This window comes from Myotis yumanensis, unplaced genomic scaffold (assembly GCF_028538775.1).
Source record: "Myotis yumanensis isolate MYYU_CA2020_CCGP unplaced genomic scaffold, mMyoYum1.0.hap1 SCAF_5, whole genome shotgun sequence".
In the NCBI taxonomy this organism is placed as follows: domain Eukaryota; kingdom Metazoa; phylum Chordata; class Mammalia; order Chiroptera; family Vespertilionidae; genus Myotis; species Myotis yumanensis.
The window spans coordinates 65,645,357-65,671,818 of record NW_027223756.1 but is presented as its reverse complement, the minus strand read 5'-3'; the positions used below and the strand labels follow the sequence as shown (position 1 = coordinate 65,671,818).

The window sequence follows — 26,462 nt, the reverse complement described above, 5'->3', positions numbered from 1 at the left end:
CCTTGGCAATTGTTCCAGATGGCTGCATTTTTAAATGAAGACCTATAGAAACCTATCCACTTATGTGTACGTATTTCTGAAATATTTAAAAGTATATTACCATATACTTCTGATAATTATAATGAAAAAAATAAGTTTTATTATATTCACTGAAACCCTCCCTGAAGTTAAAATTCTATTGAATTAATTAAGAACCACTTGATAATACCACAATCAAAGATGAGTTTTCCACAGATAATTCAGAAGTATCAAATATGGAAAACAAAATAAAGTTGTATTTTGAGCTTTAAAATATAAAAAGGTATAATTTTATATTAATACCTTTGCAGATTCAGTTGCACTGGTAGATCTTAAATTCTGCTGAGATAGTGGTGGATCCACAGTTAAGTCATCATTCATTTCCAATTTAACTTTCTCCTTGTTTTCTTCAAGGTCATCAGAAGTCACTTGCCCTTCCTTGGATTTCTCAAGTGCAGAAGTAACAAAGTCTATCAAAAATGAATTATCTTCATTTTTGTCTGATTTCAAGGAATGATGGTTTTCAGTGAATTCTTCATTTTGATCTATTTTGAGACAGAGTAATAGCACTAAAACTCCACTGTAAATTAACAAGGTGTATAAGAGATTCATTTGCTTTCCACTAGATGTCATTAATCCCTTTTTCTTGCAAAATAAAATATGCAGAAACTATCATATTCAACTTGAATAAACTTTTATTCCAGTGATCTACAAAAGAGAAAATTGTTACTCAATCTACTAAAACATCGATGTACCAAATGCTTAGAAAATTAGTAAACAGAATGGAATAACTACCCTACACCCAAGACACACCAAAAGCGCTTGTTGATCTATAAACCAAGTATGGCAATATCAATTGTCTTCAAAAGCCTGTTTCTTAGCTGTAACAAGAGGCTTTATAAGTAGGAGACACACATATCTATGCTACTACAGTTCTCAGTAGTGCAGATGTAAAATTGTGTAGGTGCAGGGAGAACCAAGAATGCATGTCACTCTAGTATAGTCCACCACACAGAGAGTAAAGCCACCCTCTAAAGCAGTGGTTCTCAACCTTTGGGTTGCGACCCCTTTGGCGGTCAAACAACCCTTTCACAGGGGTCGCCTAAGACCATCCTGCATATCAGATACTTACATTACGATTCATAACAGTAGCAACATTACAGTTAAGAAGTAGCAACGAAAATAATTTTATGGTTGGGTCATAACATGAGGAACTGTATTTAAAGGGCCAGAAGGTTGAGAACCACTGCAAAGAGTTTTATTCCCATTAAGATGCAGTATTGCCTCTGATACCAAGGGGGCACTAAAGGCAGTTTATTTTTTCATTATTTATTATTATATTATTTATTTACTAGAGGCCCGTTGCACGAAGAGATTCATGCAATAGGCCTTCCCTTCCCCTGGCTGCAGGCACCGGTTTTCCTCCGGCACCCGGGACCCAGGCCTTCGCTCTGGCCGCTCGCTCCAGCCTCAGCGAAGAAGCCAAGCCTTTTCAGCCTTCTATCTTCACTCCGCACCTGTGTACGCAAATTAACTACTATCTTTGTTGGGTTAATTTGCATACTCATTCGATTGGCTGGTGGGCGTAGCAGAGTGAGACCAATTTGCATGTTTCTCTTTTATTAGTGTAGATATTAAAACTGTAAATGTACTTTTACCCACCTGTGCATTATTTCTTTTACAAATATAAGCAATTGAGTTCACAGATAAAATAAGATACAATAATTTGATATAATCACCTTTTATAGATGTTCTTTCCCCAGATCTTGGTGAAAGGGAATCTCCAAAACTTTCTTTAAGGGATGATGATGACAAACTTGTTAACCATGGATCCTGCTTAAAATAAAAGATAATAAAAAAGTATTTATTAAGTTAGGTCAGTTCTCAAGATTTATGGAGGACAATAGCATTATTAAGACTATTTCATAAGTCTGACATCTGCATTTTTAGGAGTTTGCTGATGCAACACCAAAAGCTTGTTAAGCTAGTGGAGGCTAAGATGCTTTATTTTCAAGCCTCCATGTCTTGATCATTAGAAGGGGTCATTACAGCCTAAGCCTGTTTGGCTCAGCGTGTGGAGCATTGGCCTGCGGACCAAAAGGTCTCAGGTTCGATTCCGATCAAGGGCACGTACCTTGACTGCGAGCTCCTCCCCAGCCTGGGCCCTGGTCAGGGATTGTGCAGGAGGCAACCAATCGATGTGTTTCTCTCACATTGATGTTTCTCTCTCTGTCTTTCCCTCTCTCTTCTCTCTCCCTAAAAGTCAATGAAAAAAATATCCTCGGGTGAGGATTAACAAAAAACCAAAAACACATACACACAAAAAAAGGGTAACTACAGAGCTATTCTAGTTCTTTAATAGATATCTCTACATTTATTTTTAGCAAATTTTAGAATTTCTGCTACTCTAAAATCAAATCTCATAAATATTTAAGGTAAAGATTTGATATCTATTTCTCTAATTCTCCATTCTAAGCATAAAGATGCCAGTAGGTAAAAATCCTTACTTTGAAACAAATATTACTAGGCATCCAAATGAAAGTAATTATAAAACCAAGTACATAGCTACTTACAAATATCTAAGATTTTATGCACCTCAGTTTTCTTCAAAATTCTAAAAATTACACTAAATGAAATCATTATATTTGTGTTTCTAAAGTAAACATCTCTTTATAGAACAGCAATCCAATCCATGGAGCAACTACTAAAATATAATGCAAATAGGTACAGGCAAAAAGGCAATAGAGGAATTACAATGGAAAACAAAAAATATGTGACTGACTCATAAAAAGGCAGTAAAGGATTTATAGAGGAACAGTAAGAACAATAGCAATTAAAAAAATGGGTAAAATAAATACAAAGCAAACAGTAACAAACTGGCCCTATATGTACTTATATTAAAAGTAAATAGACTAAAATAAAATAAAATATTTAAAAATAAACAGACTAAATACTTATGAATGCTATAATGGGCTCATAAATAAATGGGCTACCACTAAAAGGAGATTGTCAGACTTGATAGAAACATGACATCAAACTGTTATTACAAAAGAGTCACTTAAAGAGAAACAAATAGTTTGAAAGAAAAATGATAAAAAAAAATATTTACCAAGCAAACAGTCATCATAAAAAAGTTGACATATCACACAAAACAAACTGCAAAATAAGGAGTATCACCAGATAGAAATATTTCATAATGCGAAATAGGGTCAAGACATAAGTGTATGATGTGTCTAATAACAGAGTCATAAAATACTGGCAAACTGAAAGGAAGTATAAACAAATTTGCAAGCATAACTGGAGATTTTAACATTGTTACATGGTACTAGGAGAATCAACTAGATAAAAGTCAGTGAGAATGGAGAAGACATGAATGATACTGCCAGGCACCTTGAGCAAAATAAAATTATAGACCATTATATCTAACAACTGCAGAACACATATTTTTTTGAAAAAGCAAATGGAACTTTCACAAGATACACTTAGGTTGGGCCATAAAAATATCTTATTTTTTTAAAATGTGAAATCATATAAGATATATTCTTTTATCACAATAAAATTACAATAAAATCTTTTGTATTGAATTATAATTTATCTAGAGAAGGTCCAAATATTTGGAAATAAAATCATTAGGCACAAAATAACCAATTGGTCAGAAAAAGAGATCATAAGGGAAATTAGAAAATAGATTTAAAGAAATGAAAATGAAAATAAATGGCATCAAAAAAATTGGGTGCTGCTAAAGCAGTGCACAGAGGGAAATTTATAGCTTTCGATGGTTTTATTAGGAAGGATGCAAAAGGCTTTTAAAATCAGTGGACGCATTTTAAAGGTAAGGAAATTAAACCCAAGGAAAGAAATAATAAAGAGTGAAAATCAGTGAAACTGTAAATAAACTATAGAGAAAATTAACAAAGCCAAAGTTGGTTCTTTGAAAAGTTTAATAAAACTGAGCAATGCCTATTAAGATTTAACAAGAATAATAGAAATTATAAATTCTATATTACAAATAAAAGATAGAATGCCATGATAACACAAATTTCTTAATGGAAGTTAGCCAGGCACCATATAGTTCCATTTCCCTGATCTGCTAAAGCACATTATGGAGGAGGAGGACACCTTCCCATACGCATCCCCTCTGAAATGTGAGGTGGAAGTTTGCTAATGATAGTGAAGTGTAAAGACAGGGGGCCACATGTTCTCCCCTAATGATGATACATAATAAAATTTCTGATGAAATCCTGAAAGATCACATTTGCTTCCATTTTTTAATGTCTCTGAAAGTATAGGACAGTGCCAACAACATTCAATAAATAAAACCAAATGAGAACACTGACACTGGCTATACTGTCCTTAGTTGGCATGGATAATAAAGGGTCACATACCAAAGCTTACAAACTCAGGGGAGGTGGGCCCTATAAACTCAGAGACCAAAAGTAACCGCATAGGATGGTCTGAACATAAAAATTCCTAACTAAAAGCAGGTCATGGCAGGTAGTCACATCCTAAGCCTACGGCTTCCTTGACAAAGGTCAATCTTTACCGTAGGTGAGCCTATTATCTTTTTGCATCTAAGATACATACCTTGGAAATGTCAATCCTCAGGGCACACCCACCTCACCAAAGCAAGAGGCCACAGAACCCCTCATTGTTATTTGTTTCCTGAATACCATCTCTATGTGCTGTAAATGTTCATTGTTAGCTACCCCGTACCCAGCAATGTAAAAAAGTATGTGTCTCTCCATTTTACTTTTCATCCAGTCCCAGAGATTTCCCTGCTTTGCTTTCCCCTACTCCCTAATCATTATACCACCAATGATTTCATGTATCCCTCCTGAGACTCCTCCTTTGATTCTAATGTATAAAATAAGCTGCAAAACTGTCATTTTCCAGAAAATATTCTCCATTTGTTGAGATTTTGCTTTGTGGCCACTGTTGTCAGTTTGGCTCAAACAAACTCATAAAAATTCTCTACAGGTTTGGCCATTTCCTACACCGACACTGCAAATTATATAATGCAAAAATACATAAATAAAAAAATAAAGTTTTACAATTAAAGTTATACAATATTACATGGATTCAAAAGGGCAACATTTTTTTTTAAATTCTACTTTCTTTGAAATTGGATGCATATTATAATTACTGTTGTGTTATGGCTTAATTGGCAGAATTTTATTCTCTCATGGCAGTACATGATATAATGCTGTATATTTGTTACATCTTACAATTGATGGCATTTCAGACTCAATGAAATACAGTATATTAAAAAAAACCATAAAATTATGTCCATATCAACTGATGAAGAAAACATGGCACACACACACATACATGCATAGAAATTTTCTCTCTCTCATGATTAGATGCCAAGGCCTGAATGAGAGAACACAGCTCGGCAGTTCAGCAGGAATACTAACCTCAGGGTCAAGGTCTTCAGAGAATGTTATTTCCTCAGCTTCTGGTTGTCTGTCCTTTGGCTCTGGGAGGGATGAAGGTGCAGGATGTGCCTCTAGTTCTTCCCGGAGGGCAGTTTCTCTCTCTTCTCCCAGCCCATCTTTTTCTTCTTGGAGCCTGTGCTTTTTCAACATGCTCCTTGGCCGAGGTAAAGGTGTGAAGTGGTTTTCTGCTTCAAGGCTGCTGCTGTTTTCTGCTGAAAAATGAAATATTTTAAGGTGGGTGTACAAAACCTAACCATGGCTTCAACAGCACCCCAAGGTGCCACCATGCTTCCTCCTGTTCCCACTACACAGAGCTCCAGTGAGCACGGAGAAGCGACAGTTCATAATCCAAATTTTTAAAAATGGCTGCCACCCTGGAAGTAACTTTAGTTTTGTGAGAAGTTAGCTCCTCAACGTTATGAATTCTCATTGCATTGAAAAATATATACTAAAAACAAATAAAATAAAGCCGTGGCCTATACAATGATGGGACTCATCTCTATCAAACCTTAACTGAGTCTCTGCTTCTGGGCCCTGTACATGTTACCACATCCCTGGACCTCATAATCAGGACTGTGACGGTTCTGTCCAAGGACTTCACAGGTTGGGAAAGGGGTGGATTCTAAGAAAATAAATTACAAGACAAAGGTGAGAGCTGTTACAGGTATGGAGGCAACGTCGGTACAGGGGCTGGGCGTGCTCGCTCTCATGGGAGGAAGCAATGAAGAACTTTATGATTTGAGTCCTAGCTGGTTTTGCTCAGTGGATAGAGCATCAGCCTGCGGAATGAAGGGTGCCAGAATGGATTCCAGTCAAAGGCATATGCTTGGGTTGTGGGCTCGATCCCCTGTAGAGGGCGTGCAGGAGGCAATCAATCAATGATTCTCTCTCATCATTAATGTTTCTATCTCTCTCTCCTTCTCCCTTCCTCTCTGAAATCAATAAAAATATATTTTAAAAAAAAGGACTTGATGATTTGAGTTGTTCTTTGAGTTCATGAAACTTCTCGAGCAATTACTTCTAGGTTTAAAATAATAATCTAATGCCCGTATACTTCCAGCTCTCAAAACATAACAAAATTTTTATATTAATTTTTGCCTAAATTTTACCTGTTCATATATTCATTTTTCCATTGTTCTACCAATGCAGTCTTCTGACAAAATTTCAAAACCAGACTAATTAACACCTTCCTCTTTTCTGCCTATAAATGGACTTATGAATGCTGCTAGAAGATTCTACAACCATACCAGTTGATACCAATGTAAATGTTTCATTGCCAATTTTAGCTACATCCTAAATGTTCAATCCAAATTCCAAGAGTCATCCTAGATTGTTCTCTCTGTTCCCCCATATCCAAGCATCACTTAATAGAATTGTGTGTGTGTGTGGGGGGGATAAAAAGTGGCTCCTTAATACATGCCAAGCATGCCAAACTAATGTTATCAGTCATATCTACTCTGTAAAAAATGTAATCTACCAGTACAATATTTAAGGTTGATAGAAAGGAAAGAATTATATGGCAGTTAACATCAAGTACTATTTTTCCTGTAAAACAGAAAAGAAAGAAGACCGTAGGACACAAAACCCTTAACCTTCCATGCCCATGTTTCCGTGTGGTGGCCCAGGGGACCTCAGAGGGGTTGGTTCCTGCTTACTCCATCTTTGGTCCACTGTGCCTGGAGCTCAATGGAATTATGGAGAAACTACTGTAATTCCAGATCACACCAGGAATTTACTCTCAGAACACTGAGTTTCAGGGGATTTTTCCTAGGGAATAGAGAAACTAAATGGAGAATCCTCTAACAGCAAGTCTGGAGGCTTAACAGCAAAAACAACAAAACTCTCTTCCTTCAACTATATAAATGCCAAACAATATTCTGGCAAATGGTGGCATAGAAATGATTTTTAAGGACTAGTTCCAGTGCTGCTATAACTTTAATCTCTGGAGTATGAGATGGATTAGAAAGGATTCCATTGCAGTTTCATCCCTAAAAACAAAATTAAAGCTCATAGACTGAGGCAAGGCTGGACCCAGGAGCGTCCGGAGGCACAGCGGTGGATGCCCGAAGGTACTTCAGCCTTCTATCAGGCACCAGCAGAGATGCTACACTAAATATACCACTATCCAAATTATGGGTTTCCTCCATGGTTCTATTATTTTGGTTTATGTCTGTAAAATTGAAAAGTTAAGTCTGATTATTTTCCCCTTCTTAAATATGAAGGCATTTTGTGCCTGGTTATCTTAAAATAACTTTTCAAGAAATGCAGTTATAGTGAGCTAACAAATTACCTGAAGCTGTGTTTTTGATTGGAAGAATTCTGGGTTTAGGTTTCATTTGGAGTTTCTCTTTTTCAGTTTCCTGGTCTTCATTTTGAGACTCAGATAAGGGATTTACAACCCTGTCTTCACAATTCCCAGGCGCCATGTCCTCGTCTTTTTTATTAGAGAAGCCTGGCTCCTCTTCCATTGAGTCACTATTTGATTTCTTGGTTTTCAAAAAAGATAGTTTAGGAGAATTATTTTCTTCATCATCTGATACCTGGAAATTATTTAGTGTTTTCTTAAGTGAATTTTCATCTATAGAGGTGTCAGAAAAATCACCTAAGGAAACTGAAAAACAAAAGAAAAAAAATGTCTTCAGTCGTATATCTTAAAGTTTGGAAGGTTACATTAGGCAAAAGATTGCCTTAAAGATTATAAATAAACTTAGGCAGTTTTTATTGGCATTTATAAAATACAAATTTTAATTTCATTAATTTATTCAAAACATACTTATCAAGTGTGAATAGTGGTGCCAAGCATTGTCCTTGCCCTGAGAAAAATCATCCAGTTTCCTCAAAATAACAGTTGGCCATGAGATATTTAGATTTTGAACTGTAAAACGTTTATATGTAAACAACTTCATTAGATTTTACTATGAGAATAATAATACAAAATGTTAACTATATGGCAATGATGAAATGAATGATTCATTTAATCATAAGCATTTTTCACTGAACCTTAAAGCATAAAACACTGAATTTCAAGTTTAAAATTCTGTATATTTACATCTAAATGTTAATATTTTAAAATAATCAAAAGCAAATTAAATCATACCAGTACTGAAAACTGAGCCCCGTATTACAGCCAAAAAAAAATCTGATTTATAAAAAGCATTATAAAAGTGATTTGGATGTGCATGAAGTTTAGTTCTATGGCCCCTAGTTATTAATTCACTGTAGAGGCTCATAGAGTTTATCTTAAAGATGAACTTAGTTTACCACTGACAAGCATCTTTTTACTGCAAACCTACTGCCAGTTAATTTATATTTTCATGTTCACATTCAGAAACAACCAAGGATAATCATACAACTTCTTGAAAATTAAAAGTGACTTTTTACTCGATATAAAGTTGCAAATCTAAACCTAGTGAATTCATAAATATAATTTTAGCATAGTAATTTTTTTTTTTTTTTTTTTGCAGAATGAGCTAACTATAACTAAAAAAACAAAAAGAAGAAAAGTGGTTTACTGTTCCATATTCTCACATACCAATCTCATCACTGTCAAAGTCATCTGAGTATTCAGAGCTCCTTTGTCTGGCTGAGCGAGCTGTAATTGCTTTTATTAGCTCATCCTGAAATAAAAGAATTAAAATCAATTTCCACCCAAATATGAGGTATCATATTTAGAATTAATTATTTAAACAAATAGTGCTTGCTTAATGATTGCTTTCAAACACAGGTTTTATTCATTTAATAATATTCACTGAAAGCCAACCTATGCCAGGAACCCAAGTCCCCAGACTCAATGCAGAACATTACAGATAAGGTTCCTCTCCTCATGGAGCTTACAGTCAAATTGAAGGAGATAGACACATGGTCGGCAAACTGCGGCTCATGAGCCACATGCGGCTCTTTGGCCCCTTGGTGTGGCTCTTCCTAAGCCTTAGGAGTACCCTCATTAAGTTAATAACAATGTACCTACCTATATAGTTTAAGTTTAAAAAATTTGGCTCTCAAAAGAAATTTCAATCGTTATACTGTTGATATTTGGCTCTGTTCACTAATGAGTTTGCCGACCACTGAGATAGACTATCAAATAAGATAATTGAGACTCAGGCAGGATTTATTTTAAATTGGCATCTTGGAAGAAACTGGTACTTTTAAAGATCGTTTGTTTCTGGAGATTGCAGTAATGGATGTAATCAACACTGCAAATTTAGAGGCTGAGTTCAAAACTGTGGTGACTGGACAGAGAAAACTTCAATGTTGTTATGTTATAATAGGGAAAAACCATAAAACATTTATATGAAAATACTAATTTAAAGTTGCTATTCAACTTTGAAAAGCTAACTTAACTTTTAAGTTAGTAAGAACCTATCATTCAGGCTAGTTTGGTAATCTTAAACACACAGAATGGTTTGGAATACCACAGCCCAAACACAACCATCTGCAACATTTTAAAAGGAATGTAAGTCTTACTCCAGCTTTATATAGGATTCTTCCAAAAATTAGTGCAAATCAAATGTTCCTAACACAGTGTTTACTTATAAAAGCATTTCAAATAGTTTACCTGGAAAGTAGTTCTTTTGGTGACTTTTGGACTCTTTGTATATGCCAAAGTTGTGCTAAAAACTTCACCAGACATAGTGTATGGAATCTCTTTTTTTACTCATTACCTTTATAAAATGTTTAATAAATAACAGTAATAATTCAACCTCTAATGGTGGCTGAAATATCAAAAACAAATAAACAACCAAATTAGACATTTTTGCATGTTTGAGAGTTTCTAATATTACACTTAGTGCCCCCGAAAGCCAAACAAAAACAAGAAAAGCACCATGTAAACATTGAGGTACAGCTACACTTAACGTAGAGTTCTTGTAAAGATGAATCAAATTTCCATAACAAGTTTGTAAAAAATATTCAAATTGAAGTTATCTTAAAATAATTTTGCCACAATATTTTTAAAGACAAACCAATAAATGAATGCAGTCCTATATAATAAAAGGCTAATATGCAAATTGACCAAACAGTGGAACAACCGGTCTATGACGCACACTGACCACCAGGGGGCAGACGCTCAATGCAGGAGCTGCCCCCTGGTGGTCAGTGTGCTCCCACAGGGGGAGCACCCCTGAGCCATGGATGGCAAGGGCAGTGGGGGGGGGGGGGGGGGTAGAGCCTCTTCCGCATCTGGGGCAGCGCTAGGGATGTCCAACACTGCCAGCTTAGGCCCGCTCCCCAAGCCTAAGCCGTCAGTCGGACATCCCCCTAGGGTTCCCTGACTGTGCACAGGCCAGGCTGAGGGGCAACCCCCCTAACCGCACCTCCTCCGCCCCCCAGCACAGGAATTGGGACTCTGGTAGATTAATAGGATAAAATGTTGCCAACTAAACTACAAATTTTATTTCTCACCTCTCTTGCATTCAAAAATTATTACATTGCCAACAAAACAGTCATACTTACTTAAAAGGCTACCGAGAGGATTACCTGCATTAAAAAAGATAACTGAGTAACACCACCGAAAAGAGAGAAGGAAAAAAAAAAAAAGCTTGCACAGTGCTAGGGAAAGAGAAAGGTCATAATGCCAGCCTGCAAATAGCGACATTTTCCCCGAGCCACTGTTCCCTCTTACAAAGTGTTAATAGGGTTAGAAAAAAGGGAGCCCCGCGGTGGGCTGCATTCAAGGGCGTGTACAAATGGGCCCGTGAGCGTTTCTCACACTCGGAGCGGAGGCCGGTCCGGGGCACCCGCAGCCGCGCCCCGGGACCGCGCAGGGCGGCCAGGCGGCGCGCAGGTGCCCGGCCGCCGCACTCCGCGCCCCCGCCAGCGCCGCACACCCGCCGGCCCCGGCACACGCGAGCGCTGTCTCCGCCCCTTCCTCCGCGACCCCCCCCCCCCCCCCCACTCCCAAGTCCCACGTCCTGTACCCACTCCTGCCGAGGGCTCTCGGCGACCCCGAGGACGGAGCGACTGGACTCGGGGAGGAGCCTCTCCCCCAGGCCTGGGCCCGGTGTCTCCGAGACGGGGAACGGGAATGAGCGAGGGGGCGGGGCTAAAAACGGAGGTGGTTGGCGGTTGCTAGGAAACAGCGTCTCCGGAAGGAAGTGACTTCCCTACTGCCAGGTCTCTCGGGTACCAGATACCTCCTAAGGGCCCCACGCGTCTCTGGGGCAACCGTCCAGACGGAGGAAATGACGTCAGCCCTCTGGGTCCCGGGAGAGGGATGCGCCTGGGCCGCCTGGGCTTCCGTTGTTGCCTAGGAGACAGGGCCCGTCCCGCTCTCAGTCGGGCGCCCAGAGCCTTGAGCCAGTGGAACAAGGGCCTCCATCCGCACCTGCTGCGTGAGCCAAAGCGTATTCTTCGTTTTGCCACAAATAGGACTTGAAGCCTGTGACTCAGCTGACAGAATAGTGTACGGACGAATGGGACACAATAACACGACGGTGACGTTTGCAGACTCCGGAGTCTCACTGCAGGTTTGAATCTTGGCGCCCCTTCCCTATGCCCCTGTGAAGTCGTAAAAGTTAACATGTCTATGCCCCAGTTTCCTCGTCTGAAAAGAAAAAAGGGGGAGATAATAAGATTGGCCACCTTAACGCTTTGCTGGGCGTATAAATGAAATAATACAGGTGGAATACTTGCAAGAGTGCCTGGGATTGCATTCAGTCAATATCAGATACACTCTTTATGCAACTCAGCCACAAAGCACCTAGACAGAAGTCATCCCTTGTCCACACTGCAGAAAACTCATTCCAAGTGTTGTTAGTTTTTATTTGTGGGATCAGGAGAAGACTCATAGAAGGGAAATATCAGTATCTTGAGGAAAGACAGCTATGACCAACTATACTGTTTAAATGTGTTCATCAGCATCTTATGAGTAATGGAAGCTGGCTATTGTTAGTCAAATGTACCAGTATGTATTCTTTTATATTGTCATGTAGAGACACATGAATTACTATATAGCAAGAGAAATATGATTTCTCATTCAAACTCAGAACTTGTCATTCTAAACAAATTATTTTTGTTACCAGGGTAGTATCTTTAGTTAAATGCTCTCTACAGATATTGTTCTAGACAAAGATGAATGATCTGAACAGATACTCTCTCTACTCCCTGTATATTGCTGTCTTGTGCCTAGTATAATTCTGCATACTTTACTCATATCATTTAATTCAGTCTTTCCTAAACTCTGTAAAATTTCTGCTTTTTATATCTACACTCATGACCCAGTGCATGGATTCGTGCACATTGAAAGGAAATTAATTAGAAGGTGGCCAGTGGGGTGGGAATGGGGGGGACGAGCCCTACATGCCCTGGAGCCAACATCCCTCGGCCCCTCCCCGGCCAGCACACGTGGCGCCACGGCTCGAAAGGCGTCTGTGGAGTGAGCGGGGTCCCTCTGGCAGGTGGAGTCCCTCGGCCTGGCCTGCTGGGATGGGGCTGAAACCAGCTCTCTGACATCCCCTGAGGAGTCCTGGAGTGTGAGAGGGCACTCTGCAAAGTTGCTGTTGTACAGGGTGTAGAATGCAAACACAAATGTGCAGTAAACCAGATTCAAGGCCAACAGTGCCCCAGCAACAACTTAACCCACAAAGGTGGAATCGCACGGCCCCATGAGGAATTGGGGTTCCTCCTCTCTGCTTTTAGGGTGGGTCACCTGAGAACCTCCACTGCCAAGTCACTGCAGCTTGGCAGCTCCTGCATTGAGCGTCTGCCCCCTGGTGCTCAGTGCTCGTCATAGCGACCATTGGGATGGTCAGAGGGACACTTAGCATATTAGCTTTTTATGTATATAGATTTTACATTTTTAAAAAAGGAGATATGATAACATCTTGAGATGCAGGTAAGTTTGAAAATATATTATGTTCACCTGTGAAATGTCCCAGACAAGACTCATTTGTTACATAGACTCTTATATTATTGTGGTTTTAAGAAATCTTTGTTTTTAACCATGTTTTGTATATACAAAAACCACATTGTTCTTACTTAAGGAGTTGATCTAGTATTTTATTTCTTCCCTGATCAATAGCACACGCTGCAAAAGGTATTTTTATGTGTCATTTATCCCATGTTAATCTCCCCCTTTCATTCATCTGTTTAAGATTGCTTGGCCCCTTCCTGCTTTGTGCTCCTTCCTTTTAAGACAAATCTGGTTTCGAGGAAGAAAAGAAAAATCACTAATTTACATGTTTTGGCACAAAAACTTTATGAGTTTTTGTGGAATTAAGATCTAGTTTTGAAGAAAGCCCAGGCATCACTTAGTAGGAAATTTCCTTGTAAAAGGTCATTTATTTCAGGATTTTCAAGGGAAGAAGGGCCAGAATCCAATGGTAGTTGACGAGAATAAAACAAAATTTCAACACTAGTCACAAAAACTAATTTTTATTTTGCGTTGCACTCATGTTCGAATTCCATCATTATCATTATCATCATTATTATCATTATCATCATCCTTTGGAAAGTCTTTTTTTCCCAGAGGGAAGGAAATCTCGCAACATGCATTAGTAACCACATTCCAGCAGATGGCAGCAAAAGATTTAGCACCTTTGGGACTATATGGCAGGAACATACTCATTAATATTTTGGGGATATTTTACTTTGCTTAGACTCAGTGGTTCTCAACCTTCCTAATGCCGCGACCCTTTAATACAGTTCCTCATGTTGTGGTGACCCCCAACCATAAAATTATTTGTGCTGCTACTTCATAACTGTAATTTTGCTACTGATATGAATCGTAATGTAAATATCTGATATGCAGGATGTATTTAGGCGACCCCTGTGAAAGGGTCATTCGACCCCCCAAAGGGGTCGTGACCCACAGGTTGAAAACCGCTGGCTTACAGTGATTTAACAATACATTTTAAAATAAACTACTTTAGAAACAATTTCATAGAACTTTTAAAATCATCAGCTTTATCTTTATATTATAAAGTTAGAAAATTAGTAGTTTAATGTATCAATAAATATTTTTTATAATTATTTTTGAAAGACTGTATAAGCTGCTTACCTGCGAGTCCATTCCCTACTCCCAAACTCAGCTATGATCATTGTTAATAGTTAGGATTCTTTTCCATATTATCTTTCCTGAGCATATAAAAATGTTCACGTTACATGTGTTCTTCTATAACCATTTTTTTTTCACTTGAATATTCTTTTCATGTTAACCAACAGCTGAATTATGCATAATTCTTTGGTTATATGATTATGTATATTTAAAAAAAACAATACTCATGTCCCTTTAACTTGTTTCAATTTTTATGAGAAGGTTTGAATAAACATTGTGGCATACTTATTTATTTTGGATAAAATCCTAGGGGTGGAATCATTGAGTATATACACATGAACTCTCTTTATACTTATTGTCAAAATGCCTTCCAGAAAAGTTTTTACAGCACACACTCCAATGTACATTATAAGAAAAGTGTTCACCTAAATGTATTCATTATTCAGCCACTCTTATTGAACCTTTATAAATTAGCAATTTTGTTTGCTAATTTTTTCTTACGTTTTCCTGTGCAAGTCTATTTATTATCTCCTTTAAATATAATTTCATATATTGGTACAAATAAAAAATGAAATGTCAAATAAAAATATAAACAATTTTTTTTTAGTTTTTAATAGGTAATATTGAGGGTTAATGGAAGGATGAATTATTTAAATATAACTGGAAGATGTTCTGTGGGTAAAAATAAAACTTTTCAAGTTTTCTTAATTATATAGCTATTATTTCTAGCATTAGGAAGAAACTATTCAATATAGTTCTCTTAAGGAAATCCATTAGGTCACAGGAACTAAAACTAACATAAATTGAAGCTCTTTGTGTTTAAAATGGGCTATGATTAATGCTAAGGCATTACTAAATTTTTTATGTAACTTTAAAGGTACTATATTTGTCCAATCATGGGTTTAAATTTTGGTATTTTATGTATATGTATTATCAAAGTTAAGTAAACTTTGATAAAAAATTGGTTATGCAAGTTTCTTAACCTTAAAATAAACTTTTGTAAATCCTGAGTAAATATCTAAGTTGAATCTATTATATCTTGGCCTGGATTCAAACGTCAACTTTTCGTTTTCTAACAGCATGTTCATGCAACCCATAGCCGACTGATTGTTTTTCTGTTAGGAAGAACGAGTAACGAATATACTCTGTAAAATCTGATACAAACTTTTTCCTGCATTATATATTACAATGTCTCTCTTCCTTCTATAACTAAAGCCCACGAATATTTTTGCTTATTTATTTTTATTTTTTAAACAAATTTCCCCTTAAAAAGCCAATATTACATGTGTTAGATAAAGACATTTTTCCCTATTAACTGTAAGTGAATCTGGTTTCTGTTTTTGTTATTTGCTGTAAGTTTTGGAGTTATGTGTGTCTGGGTTTGGTAGGTATTAGATAAAAATCAGTGATGCATATTAAGTTATAGATAGTATAGATTTTGTATTTTTTAAAATATACTTTTATTAATTTCAGAGAGAATGGGAGAGAGATAGGGACATCAATGACGAGAGAGAATCATTGATCGGTTGCCTCCTGTGTGCCCCACAGTGGGGATCGAGACTGCAACCTGGGCATGTACCCTGCCCAGGAATCAAACCATGACCTCCTGGTTCATAGGTGGATACTCAACCACTGAGAAGCCACACAGACAAGGCTATTTCTTATAGTTTAAAAAAGAATTGCCATTCTAGTTGTTCTTTACTGAACACTATATTTTGATTTTGTCCTTCAAAATCTTTGTGTACAAAGATTGATAGAATGACCTAGATATGATTTAACCTGTGCAAAGGAACAATCCCTTTTAAGGTCTGAACACTGCTAACCCAGTCTCAGCTTAGGTTATCATCTTCCTAGGAGATAGGTTGTTCCACTCTTGGTTCATGTTGTGAACTTGTAATTAACCAAATGTGGTGACTTTTCTATGTGATTCAAAAGACTCTTTGAACCTAAATGTAGAATTTGACATTTTAATGTGTTAAATAGCATTGTCTGGTTGAGGACATCTTTTTCAATCTTTCAATCTACAGAAAACTTTTTCAGTTCTATGTAATCATCCAGACTACTATTTTTTACTTTTATATTATCCTGAAATTTAACAAGTACATATGTGCATGTGGCATGTGTTCATACAAGTTGTTTCTAGAAAGTACCATTAGGATTTTTAATTTATGCATAATCATGGTTGCCTTTCTAACCAGGTGTAATGAAAGGTGATTTTGCTATTTTCCTGAGGTGGTGAATATAGACTGCTCTTTTAGAATTGAGAGCCTGGGCAAAAAAAAAAAAAAAATCTCCTAGGTTAGTATGAAACCTGAAAACTAGTTTTCCTCAAACCATAATACTGAATCTGTCTACCATTACTGGAATACAGCCTTATCTTGGACGAAGATGCCATCTAAAACTTTCATAGCAAGAGAGGAGGAGTCAGTGCCTGGCTTCAAAGGACAGGCTGACTCTCTTGTTAGGGGCTAATGCAGCTGATGACTTAAAGGTGAAGCCAATGCTCATTTACTATTCTGAAAATTTGATGGCCATTAAGAATTTTGCTAAATCTACTCTGCCTGTGCTAAATAAATAAACAAACAAACAAAACCTAGATGACAGCATATCTGTTCACAACATGGTTTACTGAATACTTTAAGTAAATATTTAGTTGAGAAAACAAAAGATTCCTATTAAAATATGACTGCTCATTGACAATGCATCTGGCTACCCAAGAGCTCTGATGGAGATGGACAATAAGACTAATTGTGTTTCAATACCAGATAACATAGCATCTGCTTTCAAGTCTTATTATTTAAGAATTCAGTGGAATTATTTAAGTAACTGCAAATGTGGTGGAAATAGGAAGAGAACTAGGATTGGAAGCGGAGTCTGAAGATGTGACTGAATTGCTGCAGTCTCATGATAAAACCTAAATGGATTAGGAGTTGCTTCTTATTGATGAGCAAAAAAAAAAAGTAGTTTCTTGAAACAGAATCTAATCCTGGTGAGGGTGCTATTAGGATTGTTGAAATGGCAACAAAAGATTTAGAATATTACATAAATTTAGTTGATAAAGCAGTGGCAGGATTTGTGAGGATTGACTTCAACTTTGACAGAAGTTCTACTGTGCTAAAAACTATCAAACAGCATCACATGCTACAGAAAAATCATTTGTGAAAGGAAGAGCCAATGGGTAGATCAAATTTTATTGTTGTCTTACTGTAAGAACTACCTCAGTTACCCAGCCCTCAACAACTTCCACCCTTATCAGTCAGCAACCATCTACATTGAGGCAGGACACTCTATCAACTAAAAGGTTATACTTAGTGAAGGCTCAGACAATAGTTAACATTTCTCAGTAGAGAAAATATTTTAAAATTAAGATATTTACATTATTTTCTTAGATATAAAACTTTTGCATTCTTAATAAACTACAGAATAGTGTAAATATAAATTCTAGATATGCATTGGGAAACCAAAAAAACTTGGTGGCTTGCTTTATTACAATATTTGCTTTATTGTGGTGGTCTGGAACCAAACACACAACATGTCATAGATAAATATCTTATTCATGAAGTTGTGTCACAGTCTGCTTCTAGGGAAACTGACCTAAGACACTCTCTTAACTGGAGTTGGCCAATCCATACTCTAATGCCCCGTGTTATCACGACTCAGCTAGTTTCTGTGACCTTTTAGCTCCCATTCTTGCTACTAATGGCATGTATCTCCAAGGCTCAATTTTTCACTTCCACGGAAACAACTATGATCTGAATGATGGAGTCAGCATGATCATTCTGGGAAGAATTTACATTCCAAATATCTTGTAGCATGCTTACATAAATACTTTTTTTTATAAAATAGCTTCTACTAAAAACAAAACAACAAAAACATGCCTTTACTTTACTATGTTATTAAATGTTGAATACCTTATGAATTCAGGAGTCTTAAACAGCAGTATCCAAGAGGAATTTTTTTATAATAAAAGTAATTATAATAGATGTAAACTAAAAGGCAAGGCAAAAAGTAGTGGTATACCAGGCAAAAATTAAAAGTTTTGGAAAAGCTCTTCTTATTATGCCATATGAGAAAATATAATAAGAAACTCTTAGAAGTAGACAAATTTTCTAATAATAATGGTTTTTTATTAATGCATATTTATAACTTCCATTTAGGCAAGCAGTTCTTTATAGTGGAGTTTATGATTACATAAGCATTGAAGATTTTATCTTCTTGGATGCTATTGGGCGGCAAATCTACGTAAAATATTTGTGGTTTTGATGTGAGATTTTGCAGCTATGAAGCTTGATTTCTTTGCAAGTCTGCAATTTGTATAAGTTTATTTACATAAGGAATACCAAATTAGCTTGTTATACTTAGAGTCATTCAAGTATGTCCAATTTGCATTCCCATAATTTGAATCCCACGCATTCAATTTAATCTTCTTTCCATTGCTTTCTCTGGCTGCCTTCAAGATTAAGAATGACATACATATTTTTGGATGTTTCCTACTATATGTCCCTGAAAATTTAATTCAGAATATTTTGTCTTTTCTTTTAAACCATTTTTTTTCTGGAGGATGGTGAGAATCTGAAGATGTGAACATCTCTAAGGATTTTGCATCTATTCCAAACATGCATGCTTGTAGAAGCAAATGTTACAATGTCCATTCTTTTAATATAGGATTCCATTTAGAACTTTAGCATGGATATTGGAGGTACTTTTAAGAGATTTTGATATTTTTATTTGGATATTGCTATGATTTCTGGATAGCCCTTCATGTATTACTGTGGGCGGCCTTTCATATTGTCAGAGAAAGCCACTTTATTTTACTGAATAACTGTTTAGACATTTACTCTTCTCTATAAAAATTCTGGTAATCTTAGCCTGAAGCAAAAGGACTTCTGCTCTTGGAAATATTTTTATTTTAAAAAGAACTTTAACTTTTAAGGCAAAGTAACTAATGTATGATATAACAATAAAATGGTACTGAAGAGCTTTTAATAAAATAAAATGGTTCCCTTGTTCTCCCAAATCACCAGTTCTCACCCTCAGTACTTCTAAAGTCAACAAACATTAACTGAGGGTTTATTTGTAATGATTTTAAAAAATATCATCTCTAAAAATATAACTCAACTACTATACTTTGATTTATAGTTTTAAAACATTTTCTATCTAATTCCTCATGTAACAGACATGATTTAGCTTACTCACACGCTGCCACCAATATGTAATTGTATTAATTTTGGATTATTCAACTGCTTTTCTTTAAATTAAAAAAAGAAACAAACAAATAAAACAACAAAAACCAAATCAACCCCTCTCTCTCTCTCTCTTTCTCTCCATCCCTCTCTCTTTTTGTAGAAACACATATGTTATATAATCTGAAGCCAAAAGAGAAGACATAAAATTGGCTTGTTTGCTCAGTATGGCAACAAGGTCACCAGTAAGATTTATGTCATTTCTGCTAAGATTTATAATACAGTATCCCTTAGCAGCATATGTTTATAGGCAGCACTTGAGATACTTGTTTTGCTTCCTAGCTAAAGATTTTTTCAGAAGATGAATAATATTAATAATAACAATAACAACAACAGCTACCATTACAATAAAGAGTTTAGTAATTCCAGGCCTTCTCTAAATTCCTTCTATGTACTTTGAAATTCTTACCAGGCCTATGAGGTATTATTATGCCCATTTTATAGATGAGGAATCAAAAGCACAGAGAGATTATGTCACTTACCCAATCTAGTTACTATAATTGGCAACTTAACCCTCTCAACATTTAGTGATGAAAAGCAACTGTTGTTTATACTCATGGATTCTGAGTCAGAAATTGGGACAGTACCCAACAGAGAATGCTTGCCTCTCTCTGCTTCAAGAGACTAATGCTGAGACTGAGTTATTCTGCTTTTCTTTTACTATTGACTTGTAGTTTCCTTCCATTGTGCTTGGGAAAGTACTTCCAGCTTCTTAATTTATTAAGACTTGTTTTTGACCTAGCATGTAATCTATCCTGGAAACTATTCCATGTGTTCCTGAGATGAAAGTATATTCTGCTTCTATTTTGTACAATGTTTTGCTCATGTATTCTAAGCCTTTTCCAGAATGTCAAGTAGTTGGAATCATATAGTATTCAGCCTTATTAGATTGGTTTATTTCACTTAGTAATATGCAGTGAAGGTTTCTCTATATCTTCTCATGGTTTGATAGCTTATTTCTTTTCCGCATAAGACACTATTCCATTGTCTGCATATACCATCGTTTATTTATCCATTTACCCAGTGAAGGACATCATAATAGCTTCCGAGTTTGGGCAATTATGAATAAAACTGCTGTGAACATTCGTGTATTGGCCTCATACAGGATAAGACTCTCACCAATCACCTTGGCCAGAGCTTCTGTGGGCCTTTCCAACCTTCATGGGAGTCTAAACTGCTCTCTTCCTTCTTTGAGGCTCGCAGGTGTCTAGAATATGACCAGTCCCATCAATGTGCCAAGCAAGGTGAGACAGAATCCTTGGGAAACTCCTGAAAAAGAACATTTGACACGTGGGCCAAGTCTTTCCTTCCTCGGGGAGAAGCTAAAACATTTTTTAAAATATATTTTTATTGGTTTAAGAGAGAGAGATAGAAACATCAATGAGGAGAGAGAATCATTGATCATCTGCCTCCTGCACACCCTACACTGGAGATCGAGCCTGCAACCCGGGCATGTGCTCTGACTGGGAATCAAACTGTGACTTCCTGCTTCATAGGTCGATGCTCAACCACTGAGCCATGCCGGCTGGGCTGGAACATTTTTTGTTTTGTTTTGTTAATGCTCATTCACTCTGCATTGAGCCAGGGAAACAAACTGTAGTGAGTGCCCATGCACTAGTTTTAACCACAACCTTTATTCTCTGCAGTCCCAGGGCCTACTGTATGCCAGGCCCGGCCAATGCTCCTAGACAGGCAAGACAAAAGCCCAGTCCTTCAGGTAGCACCTGGAAAAGTTAAGTTGGATATGCGATCTAACTCTCTCTCCCTGAGGAATAAGCTAAGAGCTGGAGGTTTCCTCCTGATCATCTGGCTCACTGTCAGAGGTAAGGATTATGATGAGAGGATGTCTCTAATTTTCCAACCAGTTTTGATGTGGATGGTTTTGCATCTGCCTGGGATGCAAGAGCCTCTCACCTAATTTCTGAATTTATCAGAAAAGAAATCGATCTGTGTAATGCTGTTGAATTGGTATGTCCATAGGAGGAAGGATAGTATAGGACTTCTATTCTGCCATCTTGCTAATATTACCTCCAAGATTTCTTAAATGGAGGTGTATGGTGTAAATATTATTTGCCCTTGTATATAAAAAAGTTTCACAATTCAATAAAATAAGCTTACACTATGAGTTTTAAATAAACATTTACATATTTGGAGGAATTGTATTTATGTCGTCTGTTATCTGATTTTGCTACTGAGAAATGTAACTTTTTTTTTTCTGAAAAACATTTTAGGAATGATGACCTTATTTCTGATACTCTAAAATTTATAGTGATATGCATTGGGGTGTGTATAATTTTCTTTTTTGTCTTGGAATTTGGCCTGCTTTCAAACAAGGTTCATGTCCTTCAGATTTGAAGATCTATCTTTAATTATGCTTTTGCTAATTTCTGCCTTTCATCTCTCATTTTTTCTTTCTAGGATCTTTCTTATTTAGAAATTGGATACCATACATTGATCTTTCAGCTCTTCCTCCCACCCTACCCCTGCTATCAGTTTCCTGTTACTTGCTTTTCTGTTTCATTTTTAAAAGATTTTCTGAAATCTCTCTTCCTGCCAGCCAAACTTTGTTTCTGCTTATTTCCACTACATCTATGCATTTTAGTGAAGTATCTTTCCATTTCTCTGAGAAACCATTAATTGGTATTTTTATGTGGTCCTTTTTAATGCATTCTGGGTCTGTTATTATTTTCTCTATTGTGTGTGTGTGTGTGTGTGTGTGTGTGTGTGTGTGTGTGGTGTTTTATTGGAGAATTCTTCAAATGTTTAGAATTGGTGGTTTGCTTCATTCAAAAGTGAAGGGCTACAGAGCTGATAGAAAGAAATTTAGGCATATGTGGGGCTTGCTAACACTATGCGTAGTGTCTTAGTGTGCCAGCAATATAATTTGGGAAACCCGCAACTAACAATAAAATGCTCCAATCATTTACCTGGGAGTCAATGGGTGCAGCAAACTTTTCTTGTAGTCTTGTTATAAGAACTGCCTCAGCCACCAACCTTCACAACCACCACCCTTACCAGTCAGCAACCATCTACATTGAGGCAGGACACTATCAGCTGAAAGGTTATACTCAGTGAAGGCTCAGACAATGATTAACATTTCTCAGTAAGAAAATATTTTAAAATTAAGGTACTTACATTATTTTATTAGACATAATACTTTTGTGCTCTTAATAGACTAAAAAATAGTACAAACAGAACTTCTATATGCACTGGGAAGCCAAAAATCTTGGTGACTTGCTTCATTATGATATTCGCTTTATTGTGGTGGTCTGAAACCAAACCCACAACATTCCATAGATAAATATCTTGCTCATAAAGTTGTGTCACACCTGTTTCTGGGGAAACTGACCTAAGATACTCTCTTAACTGGAGTTGGCCAATCCATACCCTAATGCCCTATGTTATCACGACTCAGCTAATTTCTGCAACCTTTTGGTTCCTATTCTTGTTACTAATGGCATGTACCTCCAAGGCTCGATTTTTCACTTGCATGGAGACAGCCATGAACTGAATGGTGGAGTCAGCATGATCAAGATGTTAACGGTAAAACTAACAAGCGTCTTTTATTTGACAAAGCAAAAAATTAGGGCGTGGTGCTTATGACTATACATATCCTATTGAGAGTTTTTTCTAAATAATCACTAGAGTGTAAACAATTGAAAACTGGGAGCACTAGTAAGAATTAGGTTGCTGTTCAAAATTTTACATTATGAAAAACATTATATATATATATACACACCTGTGTGTGTTTACAACCATGATCTTGATTTTTTCTAATTATACGAGGGAATCTCCCAGCTATAATATTAATTTAGGGCCAATTGGAACCAATGTGCCATCATCATCATTGTCTTTGGTTATTGTTTACTGAGCATCCATGTGATATATAATATCGGCTTAAGTTTGAGCAGTCCTGGTCCCTGTCCCTGGAGAGCCTTTGAACTGCATTAAGGAAATGTAGCACGTAGGATAAGAACAAGTACACAGCATATGGTGGGGGCAGGGATGCTGGATTTGTTTGTTAGGCTTTGCCAAACTCTTTCCTATTGAGAAAATGTGCATACAGTGGTTTTGATTCATGGGAAGTAGGACTTTAGCAGATGTAGAAAAAAAAATGTTTAAGTCATTTCAGATGTGAGAAGCATAGTTTGGGTGAAATGTTAGGCTATAGAAGAGAAAAATCTATGCAGCAGATAACAAAAACATTAACCTGACTTAAAGGACACATGTTTACAGGTCATCAGTAGAGTAGAAAGGAGGCTTTGCCTCAGTTGGTAGGACGGCCTGGAAAATTAATCTACAAAATGCCCTGAGAGAAGGAAATTAAACAGAATTTTAAAAGCACAGATAGTAATAATAATTGACATGAAGGTAGAAAGATGAATTCTCTAAATCAGAATCTAAAAAATGAGAATAAGAGTATTCTTTAAACACACACACACACACACACACACACACACTGAAATTTCAGTGTAATTAGGAAAAGGAGAAAACCATATGCAAAAATAAGAAAAAGCCTATCTGAACATCTAATATTTTTAGAGGAAGCTTTTCAGGCAAAATCTCAAAATATAATTTCAAGTTCAAAGTGGTTGAAGGCAGAGATGAGATGCATTGAATGGTTTGGCATGAATTTGCATGTTTTAATTGGCATATCTATAAAAAGGATTCTACTGAGAGGCAGCACTGGCAGAATTGCTAAGCATTCAGACAATGGAATCAGATTGCCCGAGGTGAAATTCAGTTTCCCAGATCTCAGATATTTGACACTGGGAAAATGGTTTTACCTCTGTGTGCCTCAGCAGTGTACCTACCATGCAGAAGATTTCAAGGATTAATTTTGTAAATACATGTAAAGTACTTCAACAGCATCTGTTACATAGCCAGAAAAGTCATTGATTGTTATTATAACTATTAGCATTAATCTTCCTTTTCCCAATGCATGAAGGCATTTTTATACATTTCTGAATATCTACTTTTCTTGATTTGGCTCTATTTATTCACTTAACAAGTTAAGAATCCTATGAAATGCCTAGCTTTGGGAATATGTAAGATGTATAAGTAGATGACAATGGAGAGCTTATATTTAGTGAGCAAAAAAATGACATATTAGTGGAATACAATTTTTATTTTAAATCATGTGATTTTCAATGCCTTTCATGACTGCCCCATTCCTTATCATTCAGACTGGCTAATGGCACTATCTTCTGTGGAGGTTTGTTTCTTCATATATAAAGAATAATATAAGAGAATCAACGCTTAACTTTGAAGTTGAAAGTCTTAGCATTGATCGAATATCAGAGAATCAACGCTTAACTTTGAACTTGAAAGTCTTAGCATTGATCAGCAAGATTAAAGTCTGAAAGATTCAGAGGGTACGTTTTAATCAATAAACTGGAGAGTGGAAAAGAACATAGGACAAAGTGAGACATTTTTATTCTCCCCACATTAACAGAAAATACCATATTTTTAATGAAGTGGGGGCTAGGCCTGGAGCTTGGTAACGAGAAAGGGGAAAAAGAATTTAGAGCTTAATGAGAAATGTGTCCTTCTATCCTCTTCTTGGGCCACAGTCTATGTCCTGCGGGGAAATGAGAGAACAGCAGACATTTAGAGGAGCCCAGAGCATAGAGGATTTGTGTCTTTTCTCTCAGAACATGGTCTAAGGTCACAGCATCCTCTCAGAGGAGCTGAGCATGGAGCTGGAGTGTGGATTAGCAAGCGAGGTAAGGCGGGACAAGGGGGGAAAGGAGTCTGAGATGGCCTTCTTCAGGCTTTGGAAGAGTTTTCAAAAGTTTCTGATGCTCCCAAGGAGAGCCCAGAGTGAGAGAGCCAGAGAACTGAGCAAGTCTCTGCCAATGAGGAGGACTCAAGTATGTCAGCTAAAAGCAAAGGACTGTGAGTGTCAGCTCCCCATGCAGTGGTGAAAAAGGCCAATAGCAGAATAGGCTGCCCCATCACGTCACTGTGGAAACCTGTGGGAGCAGATGAGGACCCCAGAGCTAAGGAGGCCCTCTCCTCACCTCCCCTCTTCTGCCTTATATCTGTGGTACTATCTGAGCCCCTCCCCAAACTTGATGTTACCCAGAAAGAAGAGGAGGGGAGGGGAAGAAAAATAATCTGGAACTGACTACTGAGAGTTAAAGAAAAGACTGATTTTTAAATCTGGAATTGACAGGTTTCTAAACTTGCAAGATTAAAAAAGTCTTGTTTTGCTACTGAGAAGAAATGGAAAATCATGAGCAGTGCAGTGTTCAGTTGCAGAAAATTATCAATGCGTCTTTTTACATCTAAATTGTGGCTCTAACCGGTTTGGCTCAGTGGATAGAGCATCGGCCTGTGGACTGAAGGGTCCCAGGTTCGATTCTGGTCAAGAGCATGTACCTTGGTTGCGGGCACATCCCCAGTAGGGGGTGTGCAGGAGGCAGCTGATCGATGTTTCTCTTTCACCGATGCTTCTAACTCTCTATTCCTCTCCCTTCCTTGCTGTAAAAAATCAATAAAATATATTTTAAAAAAATAAATTGTGCACATCACCATCATCCCAGCTACAGTTATGACACTTTAACAGCCTCACAAGTGTTATGATTAGGCCTCGGAATCAGCGATGTAGAAATAGGCCGTTTAGGAAAAAGGCTACATGAGCCAGAATGATCAGGGAAGGTGTGAAGGAGATGGCAAGTCATGGCAAGTGAATTTAAAGTAGGCAGTAACAAGAGGGAATCAATTTGGAGGTTGAATCAAGGCTTATTGGAAAGGTGTGGGCATGTGTTA

At 37.1% G+C, this 26,462-nt stretch overlaps 2 protein-coding genes across 8 annotated transcripts in view; one reads left to right on the top strand and one right to left on the bottom strand.

Moving 5' to 3' along the window:
- MAP9 (microtubule associated protein 9) overlaps nucleotides 1–11,459 on the bottom strand; it is a 29,538-nt gene extending 18,079 nt beyond the window's left edge. Inside the window, exons 1-7 of one of the 7 annotated variants that reach the window (XM_070415426.1) lie at nucleotides 11,373–11,459; nucleotides 10,009–10,165; nucleotides 8,986–9,070; nucleotides 7,744–8,064; nucleotides 5,433–5,665; nucleotides 1,758–1,854; nucleotides 322–563 (exon numbers count right to left, since the gene is read on the bottom strand). In XM_070415426.1, coding sequence (XP_070271527.1) covers nucleotides 322–563; nucleotides 1,758–1,854; nucleotides 5,433–5,665; nucleotides 7,744–8,064; nucleotides 8,986–9,070; nucleotides 10,009–10,083 — 1,053 coding nt within the window. In that variant the 5' untranslated portion in view covers nucleotides 10,084–10,165; nucleotides 11,373–11,459. Of the gene's footprint in view, nucleotides 1–321; nucleotides 564–1,757; nucleotides 1,855–5,432; nucleotides 5,666–7,743; nucleotides 8,065–8,985; nucleotides 9,071–10,008; nucleotides 10,166–10,904; nucleotides 11,086–11,368 lie in introns of those variants that run through there. The other 6 variants (XM_070415433.1, XM_070415429.1, XM_070415431.1 and 3 more) reach the window with 6 other exon arrangements.
- Nucleotides 11,460–11,695: 236 nt separating this feature from the next.
- Nucleotides 11,696–26,462, top strand: part of LOC139011768 (zinc finger protein 82-like) — an 87,811-nt gene continuing 73,044 nt past the window's right edge. The window contains exon 1 of the mRNA XM_070417252.1: nucleotides 11,696–11,917. The gene's annotated coding sequence lies outside the window, so the exon portion shown is untranslated. The remainder of the gene's footprint in view (nucleotides 11,918–26,462) is intronic.